This window comes from Aspergillus neoniger (assembly GCF_003184625.1).
Source record: "Aspergillus neoniger CBS 115656 unplaced genomic scaffold BO87scaffold_7, whole genome shotgun sequence".
Taxonomy (NCBI): Eukaryota; Fungi; Ascomycota; class Eurotiomycetes; order Eurotiales; family Aspergillaceae; genus Aspergillus; species Aspergillus neoniger.
Genome location: NW_020291135.1, coordinates 953,556 through 966,442, shown reverse-complemented (window position 1 = coordinate 966,442; position 12,887 = coordinate 953,556). Strand labels below are relative to the sequence as shown.

At 52.1% G+C, this 12,887-nt stretch overlaps 2 protein-coding genes across 2 annotated transcripts; both read right to left on the bottom strand.

Moving 5' to 3' along the window:
* Positions 1-585: 585 nt before the first annotated feature.
* BO87DRAFT_302313 (cytochrome P450) lies at positions 586-1,988 on the bottom strand (the record flags this gene model as incomplete). The annotated part of the gene is made up of 4 exons (XM_025619198.1): positions 586-1,004; positions 1,065-1,703; positions 1,762-1,845; positions 1,910-1,988. The coding sequence occupies 4 exons, from the start codon at positions 1,986-1,988 to the stop codon at positions 586-588; spliced, it is 1,221 nt and encodes a 406-aa protein (XP_025482694.1).
* A 2,444-nt stretch (positions 1,989-4,432) lies between these two features.
* Positions 4,433-12,668, bottom strand: nrps12 (nonribosomal peptide synthetase fmqA; the record flags this gene model as incomplete). The annotated part of the gene is made up of 3 exons (XM_025620257.1): positions 4,433-4,933; positions 4,981-12,565; positions 12,640-12,668. 3 exons carry the CDS (start codon positions 12,666-12,668, stop codon positions 4,676-4,678), a joined length of 7,872 nt encoding a protein of 2,623 aa, XP_025482693.1. The 3' UTR covers positions 4,433-4,675.
* Positions 12,669-12,887: the final 219 nt, after the last annotated feature.

The following is a 12,887-nucleotide window of genomic DNA, read 5'->3' as shown; positions in this document are numbered from 1 at the left end:
TATGCATTCTTGCCTCCATCCCCTGCTCCATCCCTTGACGGATTCCAATGGAGACTTGAGTGGTTATTCGCAATAATGGCGATCAGCTAGAAAAATTTACATACATGTCTCAACTGACCACGAGTTAGTCGGAGAGTCCCCACGGGCAACTGGCGTAAGGGAATTCTGCAATTCAGAGAGGCGACAACCACGACCCCCTTTGTACTGTATTGGGCTCTGATCCGCCGAGGGGTTTGGTTACCTGGGCCACCCAGGGACTGTCTAGAGTATTCTGGCGTAGTTTTTGCTAAACCCTTTACTACTTGGGGAGCAGCTTTATCGATGCTGAAAATATTGGCTGTTCATAAGATTGGATGGGACAAGGGAAATGATATCTTGATGGCTATCAGCCACAGACTCGGTAGACCCATATTAAAGCACTACGTCGGTCTACCTGATACATGTAACATACAAATGTATGGTGCTGCTGAGAAAGGGACACCCTCTCAGAGCACCTCAGAATAGATCAATGAGACTATCAGCTAAGATTGGCTTCTAGCAGGACTAAGATGTTCCGCTATGTCCACTTTGCCAGGCCGGCGAGGGCTACATCTTCATGGCACGAGGCCGGATTCGCGCCTCAATTTCACTATTTGGAATGAAATACGCACTCGTCAAGATATTGAAAGGAATTTCCTGTACGCCAGGCATGCAAGTGACATCGAAATCGAGGAGGATTTTGGCGAAGACGGTTTGGATGACTCTGCTCGCCATGAAGCGACCTGGACAGGTGCTGGTGCCGTATCCGAAGGCTAGAAATTTGTCGGATGTGGTCGTAACACGGGCAGTACAGGCCCCCGAGGACGCATCATAAAAGCGGTGGCTGTCAAACCTCTCCGGGCTTGGATACAGATCCTGATCTCGGGCCATCCAGTACCATGGCAGCGTGAGGATCGACCCCGGGGGAAAAGTGCGGCCAAGGGAAGGGATGTGGACCGGTTTTATCACAAGACGACTCGAGGAGTCTGGTAGGTTTGGTTGCTTGTTAGTGTCTCGCTAGAACGGGTGGCGGGGAGATTGCGCACATAGACTGGAGCTGTGAAGACGCAGGGTTTCACGCATAAAGCTCTCCAGCTTGGGGCATTGGTTCATTACGTCAGGACAGGTACATTGTCCCGCGGGCAGGGCTGCCTGTAGCTCCTCACGGAGAGGTGCGATGCACTCTGGATTTACCATGATGCGGTATATCATTGCAGACAGGATCACTGTGATCGGTAGAACAGTTTCAAAGTGAAGGAACATGATCTTGTCAGCTATCCGGCTGATTTGCTTTTCCTCATCGTAGTACCTGGTCTCACGACCAATTGTGTTTTCAGCCATACACTCCTCGACCACGGCATCCAGTAGCGAACAGGACCTATCTTCAGACTTTTCGGAGCGTAGTCGACGCACCTGACAGCGAATCTCAGGAATAAGTCTGCTCTTGAGCTCGTTCATGACTGTCCTCATTTTCCGATTTGCCGGAGCAAACCGTGAGATTAAGGAATGCACGGCTCTTGGGAATCTGACACAAATGATTGTATGGGATATTATCGAAGAGTCGTAGGACATGTAAAGCTCAAGGAGCTTTTGGTCCAATGCAAACTCAGGGCCCATGATGCACGCAATCATAATCCGCGAGTTGATATAGCTTATTCTTTCCCAGACATTGATCACCTGCCATCCTGCGGTTGAGTTGGTCACTTGTCCGGGTTTCTCTCCTCTGCACTCGCATCCACTCACCTTTTTCGCCGGGGCTCACGGAAAACGCGGACGGTATGATCTGATCGACCTGACTGGCGACCTTGTCGGAGAATGCATCTGAGACTAGTATTAGCACTCCTCTCCCTGAATTCTCTATTTTAGCATCCCAAGGATCTTCGAAATTCACCCAGATAAGGCTTCTTATTGCATTTGATGAGGGCATTGGTCACTGTCTGCGATGCCACGTCCGAGTGGAGGTGGTGCATACTTTCCTGAAGGGGTCACTAGCCTGACTTTCTCGGCTTCTTGGGGGTGGACCTACCTTTTCGACTACTTTGATGAAGCTGAGATGATCTTGTGGAAGATAGCTCCATTCCCTGGCCGACTGTGGTGGGAGGCATATCCCGTAGAACCGGTTGAGAGATCTTATAGCCCAAGGTAAGCCATTTTTGGTATACTGTCGAATGAGTAATTGTAGTTCCGAATGGAGACAACAGATACATAAGCTCTCACCTGTTCGTACGCGTGAGCAGTCTCGTTAACTAGATCGTGCTCGGTTGACCTCCATCGCAGCAAAGAGCAAACGTCACTCTTCACACCGACTATGGGAATACCTCCCAATTGCTTTCGGATGCTCCTTCCATAGAGATAGTCGTCCACAACGATGGCGAGGCAGACAGTAAGCGCACTCGCGAGCACAGCCAGCACAGATCCCTTTACAGGATCCCAGTTTCGAAGGAAATCCATGGGAGACCTGAAAACAATGTAGATGTTTTTGAGATTGTACTACCCGTCTGTACTGGGGGGAAAGGGAGGAGGAAAGTATATTGCTTCCCCTCCCAGTTTGTGCGATTAATCCCTTATCCCCCTTCTGCTTTATTGAATAACACGCCGCTAGCTCCCCCTTGCAGCGTGAGTGCAAATGAGCTCGTCAGGCGCATTCTCCTCTCCAAGTTCACCGCATGAAGGTGGATAGGTACTCTACCATGTCGGTGAGACAACAGGCATGCATAGTCCAGATTCATTTTATTGCCTGTTTGTATTCACACTGAAAATCAAAATTAAGGGAGCTCTTACTGACTCCCCCGCGCCTGTTTTGCTTTTCACGTTTGCCTAGATTGACACAATCAAACAAGACCCCGTCATATAAGACTATAGTTAATAGAAGAGAGTAACTGCTAGTAACAGAATTAAGGTTATCCCATGAATGTCCCTTTCCTTGTGACTTACGCCATGCATACTGGTACTTCATTCTAAACCCCATGGGCTGGTGGACAGTAGCCCGCTTATGTTCCCCGTCAGGCATCTCAGCAGGCTTCCCTGTAGTCTGAGGCACCAACACATCGTCGCTTCTCGGATTTACACGAAATACGGGATGGAGAATCTTTCCGTACTCGTACTCGTATTCACGCCTGGTGGTGGGCAAGAATCATCACGCGATGTTTAGACGCCTGGTCCAGGAGTCAAGTTGGGTTGCGGGAGATCCGAAATTATAAGACCCTGTAGAGGATTTGTGAGAGCAATATGGATGATATTGTGTGTGTAGGCTAGCTAGCTAACTACGCGAGGAGATGACTAGGTGGCTAGGTCCGAGATCACGTGATCTCCTTTCACAGGATTACTGTACCTTTCTCCCTTACTTTGAGGACTGAATCCACTCGGTTTACCCATGACTTGTTCTTCTATTGATACCGTTCTAGATAGACACTTCTGGTTGTGCCAGGGAATCTTCACAGGCTCAATCAGCTGCTGTGCTTGCTTCATCAGTGTTTACAGTCTATAATCCACTTTCCTGATGATCATTACAGACAACAGTGGGGGTTAGCCTCTCGGCCATTTTTGTTGTGGTTTTTTGAGGAAGATCAATTGTTGTTCTTCATATCTGAAAACATGAGGGTTTATATACAAGATGAATATCAGATTGATTGGAATTCGATTTGATTCATACGGAATAAATTCCGTATACGAAGCTCTACTGTGTCTTGATCGAGTCTCAATTCCTAACACCCTTGAATGTTCCAGGTTGATGTTCTTCCCACCAGTCCATTCGGGTTTTGTCCTCCATAGGCACGCAGTTTCTTGTCAAGTTCTGTCAAACGGACCTTAAGGGCGGCCGAGTTTTCAGAAAGCCTGGATCTAAAATCCGAGAGCATGGCTTAGGTACCTTAAGCCACCAATAGCATGGGTGCTTCTCAAGCCAATTCTACCTCAAGCAGCCGAAAGTGACTGTCAACGACGACTACTTCGCCAAATTTCCCGATGCTGGTACATTGAGCAAACTCACACAGTCGCTCATTTGCCAAAGCAATACAAAGCCCACCCTCTATTCGTCACACCAACAAGCTTGTCGGCTCTCTTCCATCAAGGTTTCTCGAAGTCATTCAACGAGAAGGGCGTCCCGGATAACTCCCAGCCTGCGCAGTGGTGACATACAAGAAAACTTGAGTAAGTACCGATGGTCTATTCTCGTATCCATAAATTAGTTACCTTGCCGCTCAGCGTCGAGCAGATAGCGACCGGATCGTGTTGGCAGAGATGAGCCAGTTTATCAAATTCGATCAGCTCGCGGATGGCTCTCACCCCATAGACCATGGATACAGAGAGATGGCATTCAGGCGTGTGGCTAAAGTACGGCTGAGCGGACGGCAAACCCTGTTTCGCACACTCTATGGTATATTTTATATCGTAACTCTTACAAGTTTCTATTCGTGTATACCGAGTAAAGTCCAATGCGACTGATCGAAGATATATAATCCTATCATGGCCCGTTCTCGGCAAGCGACGACGGCTTCGAGGAGACGAACCGAACGGGAGATTACATTATTGTTCTCAAGGGAAGCCAGACTCCATACAAGTTATATGCAGAGAAGCTCCAGGCAGCGAGGCGCTGAGTCAAATCGGCGGCTCCTTGTGTCGACAGATATAACGTCTGACCCGCTTCTCCTGGAGGACGTTATTGACTGAGCAGCGTGACCGACCCTGTCTCAGCTGCAACATGACCGGCCGAGCCATTGCATCCATCCGCAAGCCGGATTGCCTTCATCTCAAGTGGTTCGATTTTATCATCTCCGTGGAGAGCCATCCGAGTCGCATAGCTAGAGAGCAGTGTCAGAATCTCTGTTGCTCGCTCTCCACTGCAGAATGAAGTCCAATAACGGAAATCGATCTCGATATGCGATGGTGACACCATCACTGCAATGCAGACATCATACTGACAAGGCATTAGCGTGGAAGGGAGCGGCAAGAGAGAACGCTTACCTCTGTCGGGTCATGAACCTCCAGCACCTTTACCTTGATCCCGTCTTGGCTGTGCTGGTCGGCATTGCCGGCTTGATGGGCAGATTGGACCGTCAAGCAGGTGTTAAAGAACCACTTTGGATCGTGTCCTGCCCGGGAAAGAATTTCTGGCAAAGAACAGTGCTGATTTGCCATGCGTCGATTCATCTCCGTTTGGTTTTCTCGTAGAACATCTAGCAGTGTGCGAGACTGGCTTAAACGCAGAAAGCACGGCAAGACATTGAAACAGGAGCCCACCAGTCCCTGGATGTCTGGCAGTGGAAGGTCACGGCCGGAAAGCAGTGTAGCAAAACAGACCTCGTTTCTGTCGGTATAGTGCCGCAAGACCAAGGCCCAGGCTACTTGGAAGATGTTGGTTAGAGTGATCTGATGCGATTTCAGGAATCGATCTAGCCCGCTACGGTTGGGAACCATGAGTTTCTTTGAGCGCAACTGACCGTGATTACGGTTATGCTTCCGGTCCCCGGGAAGTACACATGGCTGACAAGCAGCCAGGAGGTCGATCCAATGCTGCATCTGATTTGCACGGTCTTGGGCTTGCAAGTGCGATATGTATGCGCCGTAAGAGGGAGCGATCTTCGGAGATAGACCTTCTTCTCCCAATATGCAAGCCAGCTCGCTCAACAAAACGTCCATGGAAGTAGCATCAATGAAGCCTTTTCCGAACGAGAGCTTACAGAGGGTCCGATCGTCCGAGGTTTTGCCCACAGCCATCTGCTGGGAAGGAGAGATGTCCCACGAATACCGGGGCGGCAGCTCTCTTAATTGCTGTAGAGTATCTGAAAAGGAATAGCAAGAGGGCAGGACAGTCACATCTAGGGATGGTAGCTTCAGTACAACACTGAGAAACTTTCCTTGCCTGCCAGGATGTTCAACAAGGACGGTTCGCAAAGTAGCATGACGTCGGCTGAGCTCCCGCCAGGCCTTCGCAACCCGGGCAGGCTCAATCACCCCTTGATCTGATACAGTGATCTCAAGTATACTCTGCACGCGATGGCGAGATGCGGTTCCTGTAATACCAGTGACGAGTCCACAGTGGGCATCAGAGCACGGGTAGATACTCTCGATCGAGGAGACGGAGGAGATGCGTAGCGCCGTTTTAATCTTCTCTTGCAACAGATCGAGCTCGCTGTAACGAAGCGGTGCCAGAGGAATGTCACTCAGCGTCAGCTGGCTGTCCTTATCTATCAATTCCACTGCCGCCTCATGCAGAGATTGTTGGTATGCGCTGATCCAGCGGCCAATCTCGGGCTTACGGTGCGTGTGCCCGCTGTACCAGACCTGGACACGAAGGCAGCCGTTGCGGACGTCTACAGCTACGTCGAACAGAGTCTGGCGTGGCATATCGGCTCCGACGTCCAATCGCTCGTCCAGCTGCAGGGAGGTGTGCGAAAAGAGTGCGCCCGGTCGTTCCAGCTGTTGGTACCGCCCACTGTAGTTGAACAGGATCTCCATGCGATCATGGCCAGCGAATGCTGAGCGAAACTCCGGTTTGAGGTGCCGTGAGCTGAAATAAGCTAGCCCATTGTTCGGCAGACTCCGGGAGACATCCTTGACACGACGGACCAGCTCACGAAGGCCGAGTGAGGCTGTGCTGTCCTCCACCGTGCAAGGCCGGACGATCGTAAACCAGCCCACAGTCCGGGAGAGGTCGATCCCCTGACGACCAGCCTCTCTGCCATGTCCCTCACTGAAGATTGTTGGCGTCTCTCGGTCCTTGAAGGTGCGAGCCCAGGAGTGCAGCAGAGCTGCTTGGAAGATCTCTTGTGGCTGGGAATTCCATGTCACGTTCGCCGGACCCAGTAACTTATGGGTGGTGGCTTCATCGACAGTGAATTCATGACATTCAGCATCCCCGTATGTGTTGTGTTTCGGAGACATTCCCCAGTAATCATAGTTGGCCGGACGCACTTCGAAGGGAAGGACCTCCTGTGGCGTTGAGTAAACCCGACATTCAGTCTCCAGAAATTGTACCCATTTCGCGAAAGAGACAGGTTCCTTCATGGAAGGGTCATGACCATCCAAGAACTCCTCTATGTCGTCTAGGATAATGCGCCAGGACACCAGATCCACGACCATATGGTGACCGATGAAGAGTGCGTAGTCACCATCTTTCGGAGTATGGATGAGGTCTAAGGACAATACTGGGCCCGTCCGCAAGTCCAAGCAGTTATGGGACTCTTCTGCAAGTACACGAGCCTGTTCAATCCGTGCTACGTGATGTTCTCGTATCCGTAGCGGATGATGTGCCGCCGACTGATACTTTAACCGTAGGTCACCCGATTCCCCGACGACGAGCCGGGTCCGAAGCATTGCATGATGATGGACGATCTGGTGCAGCACTCGGTTCCAGTCATCCAGGTTGACTTGCCGGTTGACCTTGACCAAGAAAGTCTGGTTGAATCGGTTTTCTACCATGCTCGCCGATGGAAAAATTAGTGACTGGATTGGACTCAACTTGAACGGAATCTCCTCATCGACGGCATCCAGATTGTTAAGAAGTGTATCCCCTCGAGGCAATTGAGCGTTCTCACAAAATTGAGCAATCGTGTTGTGGGTCAGAAATTCCTGCATAGACAGTGGAATATCCGCCTTCCTCGCAAGTGAGAGCAGCTGCATGGCGGAGATCGAGTCACCACCCAGCGTGAAGAAGCTATCATCAACCCCAATAGCGGTCTCTGGCAGCGAAAGCACCCGGGCATAGAGCTTATGCAGGCGGGCTTCGAGCTCAGTCGAGGGTGCACGCTTCGAATGATTGACTCCGAGATAGATTTCGAGGTCCTTACGCTCCAATTCGCAGATTTGCTTCTTCAGGGGCCTTCGATCCGTCTTGCCAGAAGGACTGAGTGGAATGTAGCGAGTAGGAACCAAGATCCAGGGAACCATGTAGGGTGGCAAGGAATGATGCAGATGCTCGCGCAAACGCGCCATTTCCGCCTTGTTGGAGTCAGAAGGATGAAACAAAAGACTGGCCTCGTTATCACCAAGCGAGAGTTTGGCGTCAACCTGTCTGAAACAGACGTACAGCACGACCTTAGACCCTAGGTTGTGCTGAAATGACACAAGATCCGCGGCAACCTCGATGTTGGGCATGAATTGCTGCGCGCAATGCTCAATCTCTCCCAGCTCGAGGCGTTGCCCGCGGACCTTCACTTGGTTGTCCTTTCGAGCGACGAAAGAAAGCGAGCCATCGGGATTGAAGCGCGCCAGATCGCCTGTCTTGTATAGCGTGCCCTCGCCTAGGCAGAACTCCGAGGCCCACGATACATTACGAACAAAGGCCAATGCCGTCTCCTTTGGTCGGTGCAGATAGCCTCTCGCCACGGTGGGACCTCCAACCACAAGTTCCCCAACTACTCCCACAGGCTGCAGCTGATTGTGATTGTCGGGACGGACAATCCAGCACGTTGCAGCAGGAGGACGACCGATACTAGTCGAATCGGTGGCCAGCTGAGTCACTCGATGGATGTTTGTGGCTACCGTGCATTCCGCCGGGCCATATGCAAAGTGGAGTTCAACTCGTGGGAACCATTTTTGCAGATCGGATGGAGACGTTGCCTCCCCTGCGAGAATGAGAGTGCGAAGAGTTGGAATTGCCGGCGGTGACAGTGTTCGTGCCACCGATGGAGTCAAAACCGCCGAGTTCACTTCCATGGCTTCAATGGCTCCTTCCAGATCGCTCAAGCGCTGCTCATCCGAGGGAATACATATACAACCTCCTGCGGCCAAAATGAAAGCCACTTCCCAAACAGTGGCATCCCAGGCAGGAGATGAAAACCACAAGCTCCGGGTGGCGGGCCCCATTGACGAGAGCTCCTTGAGAGCACTGAGCGTCGAGTGGGCCATGCCATGTTCAATAGCCACGCCCTTCGGCGTACCAGTTGATCCCGATGTGAATTGCACATACATAGTGTCGTGGCCTGAAACCAGAGGTCGATTGTAGTTATCGTATTTATCTCCTGTCGTACAGCCTCCCTCCTCGAGCACCACATGCTGGTCGGTGATTTTGGAGCATCTGGCCTCCGTGGAAGGGGAACATATCACAATTTTTGCGTCGCTGACTTGCATCATATACTGCAGTCGCTCGGATGGAAATCGAATGTCCAGAAGGACGAATGCGGCGCCCGACATCATAATTCCCAATACGGCAACAGGGAACCATTTGGTTTTCTCCATGAAGACACCAACCACCATGCCCGGGCCCGTTCCATGTATGGTCTGCAGGCAGCCTGCCAGGGACCTCGAGCGCTCATACAGCTCGTGGTACATAAATGAGCCGTCCCAGGAACAGATGGCGTTTGCGTACGGATGTTTGCGGGCGAATATGGCGATACGTTCATGGATCGGGAGAAGAGCATCGATGTCGACCGGCGTTCTGTGGTTCCATATCTGCAACTGTTGACGGTCCGACTGGCTGTGGGTTTGCAGGGCATCCAGTCGGGTGGTTTGATTGGATACAACTTGGCGAAGCACGGTCTCAAGCTGTTCTAGTAAGCTCTCGACCTCACGCGAGGGAAGTACGGCTTCATCGTAGACAGCCATAATGTCGACCGCCCCCGGCCCCAACTGGGGAATGACAGTGAGTACGTGCGAACTGAACTTTAGTTGCTCCTCCTGGTTTCCCTTGGTGTCATGGAGGAGTGTCCCTTCGACTTGTAAGGATTTGGGTTGAATAACGAGCATGCTTTGGAAAGTACAGGCCAAACTTGCCTCCGAACTCACGCGGCGGATATGCTGTAAACCGGTCTGCTCAAACAAAACAGTCCGAGAGTCGAGCGCCTGGATGTCATCCAACGTCTCTTGAACGGAAGCACTCGGCTGCAGACGGACGCGCAGAGGGTAAGACGCAATGGCCGGGCCGGCCATTCTCTCGACTCCGTCGACGGGGGCGGTGCGCCCGGAAACAGTTGTGCCAAAGACCACATCGTTGGAGTTGGTCCGTGATGACATGACGATCGCCCAGGAGAGCTTGATCTTGTTGGCTAATGTACTTCCATGTGCATCCGGGTGCCCATGAAGGCGCACCTGGCGGGTTATGGAGGCGGTCACGCCCGGCCTCACCCATCCGGGCGGGCAAGCCGGAAATACTGGCGCTTCCAGATCTCGAAACTCGCTCGACCAGAATTCCATGGATGATGACTTGTTTATTTTCGAGATATATTTGACAAAGCGACTCAATGATGCCCGTGGGGGAACAGAAACGGATTTGTACCCGTCGTCGATATCGCCGAGCAGCTGCAAATATGACCAGCCATCGAACACTGCGTGATGAAGGGTGAGGATGAAGAGTGGCACCCTGCTCTGTTCATCGTCCGCTACCTGAAAAGAACAGAGAGGAGCACCCAGAACGTTTGTAGACATAGATCGACAATCGGCTGTCCACCCAGCCGGACCTTTGACGACCACCTGAAGAAGACGGCCGTCTTCAAGCTGGACGATGCGTGTCCGATAAATAGGATTAACCGCTACAATAGCTTCACAGACGGATTTGAACCGCTCCAGGTCCACGGACTTCGACAGACGGAACACAAACCTCCCCACAAAGGAGTCAGGGCTCTTGCTCGATAGTGAAACGAGGCCCTCCTGCAGGGGCGTACAGGGGTAGATGTCTTCGATATGCTCTCTGGGCACCTGGCATTGGCACGATGCTGCCTCTACCGTGCTATTCACGTCGCTGATCAGCGCGAATGGGGTGGGATCCACCATAACTTCATACTTGCGAACAACCAATGCCAGCTGTATGGGAGTCTGATGGAGCAGGACCTCAGCCGCTGAAAGAGACAGGCCTCGTTCTCGAGCCTTGGCTGCCAACGCAATGGCCAGAATGGAGGTGCCCCCAAGGGCAAAAAAGGTGCTGTGGCTGACAGGTCTCTCCTGGCGTAGTCCCAGGACGTCCTTGAAGAGGCTGCATATTGTCGCCAATGGCTCAGTGTCTTCTTGGTCGGCTAGTTCCTCTCCGTAAGGCCTGGAGGGAGCTTCGGCCATTTCTTGCAACGCCTGACTCAACAACAGTCGGCGGTCGACCTTCCCTGTGGGCCCGAGTGGAAATCGCTTCCAGGGGAGATACAAGGTGGGAACCATGAATGGGGGCAACCGCTCGGACAACCAGGCCTGGAAATCGGACATGGAAGGATAAGAGCTTGTATCCTCTCCCACCTGCACGAACAGTGTGAGGATTTTGGTATTCTTCATCGGAAGAACATCAGCTATGGCACTGGTATCCGCACGCAGCTCTCGGGCGCAGTGCTCTATCTCCTCTAATTCGATACGCTGCCCATTCACCTTCACTTGCAGATCTTTGCGACCGACAAAGCGTAGTGTGCCATCCTCCACGTTGTATTTGACCAGGTCTCCGGTTTTGTAAAACCGTGCATCGGAGGACAGCCCAAACAGCGAGGCCCACGGGGGACGCTCAATGAACGCCTGCTCTTCCGGCCGATTCCTATACCCTCGCGCGACGATAGGGCCGCTGACTACAAGCTCCCCTGTTTCACCGAGAGGCTGCAGCCGGTCGTGATTTTCCGGATTGACGACCCAGCATTGGCCTCCGTATGATCGACCGATATTGTATGGATCCGATCCTTCCACACGAGACTGCACCGTACTCACGATACTGCATTCGGCCGGCCCATATGCGACGAGCAGCTGAACATGCTGGGCCCACGTGGACACATCATCCAGATGCAGGGATTCTCCACCAAGAACGAGAGTCTTCACATTCGGGACGGCTTCTGGCGCGAGCGATTTAGCCACTGAAGGGGTCAACTCCAGCCAATTCGCCCTCAGCTGTCGGATGGCGGGGGCAAGATGATCGAGGCGCTGTGATTCCGATGGCACGCACACACAGCCGCCCACAATCAGGGGAGCCAGCATCTCTTGGATACTGATGTCAAATCCGTACGAGGCGAATTGCATCACGCGACTATCGGCGTTGACTTTCTGGGCCTCGCTGTGCGCCAGGACGCTTGCTAAGAAGGATCGGTGCTCTACCACGATTCCCTTGGGTTTGCCTGTAGACCCAGAAGTGTATGCGATGTATGCTGCGTTCTCCGGGATGGATGGCCTGGCGACAATGAAGTCCGTCGAACAAAGGGAAGAGATCTTGCTGTCTGTAACGACCAAGGTATGTGCGTTCTGGCCCAGTCGTATGCTGAGGTTCTGGTTTGAAGGCGAGGTGATGATGATTTGGGCCTCGACGTCAGCATAGATGTCGGCCAGACGCGCTTCAGGATAGGATGGATCCAAAAGTACAAACGCTCCGCCGGCTTTCAGTACTGCCAGAATAGCGACGATCGTCCATCGGGATTTCTCGTAACAGACCGGCACCACCATCTCTGGCTGGATTCCCGCGGTCTGGAGTTCTTCTGCCAACCCATTGGATAGTTGGTTCAACTCGGAGTAAGACAAAGTACCGTCCCACGCACAGACTGCTTCGGATGCGGGCCGTTTAGCGCATTGTTGCTGAATGAGAGTATGGATACATGTATGGACTCCGGGTATCTTGATCTGACTGTTCCATTCGTACAGAAGTCGGATGTCCTCATCGCTAATATCTCCTCTTGCCATTGACCTCCCAGGGCAATGCCTCGATTGCCAATCCGAATCTGAGGAGGGTTTTACCTGTTGGTGAGAATCTTCATATTTGCCATTCTGAGATGTAGTATCCGGGGTTGCGGTATCTGATGGCTGGTCCGTCTCCCTTTGATGGGATATTTTGTTGGACATAGCACCGTGACCCGGCTTTAACTTGTTAATAGACATTTTCTCAGTAGCCGTAAGTTCAGGATTCATCGGGCCATGGTGTGACAGGGCTTGTTAAGCTTATACTCGGAGCACTAAACATGAAATCAATTGAATATGTCCCTACG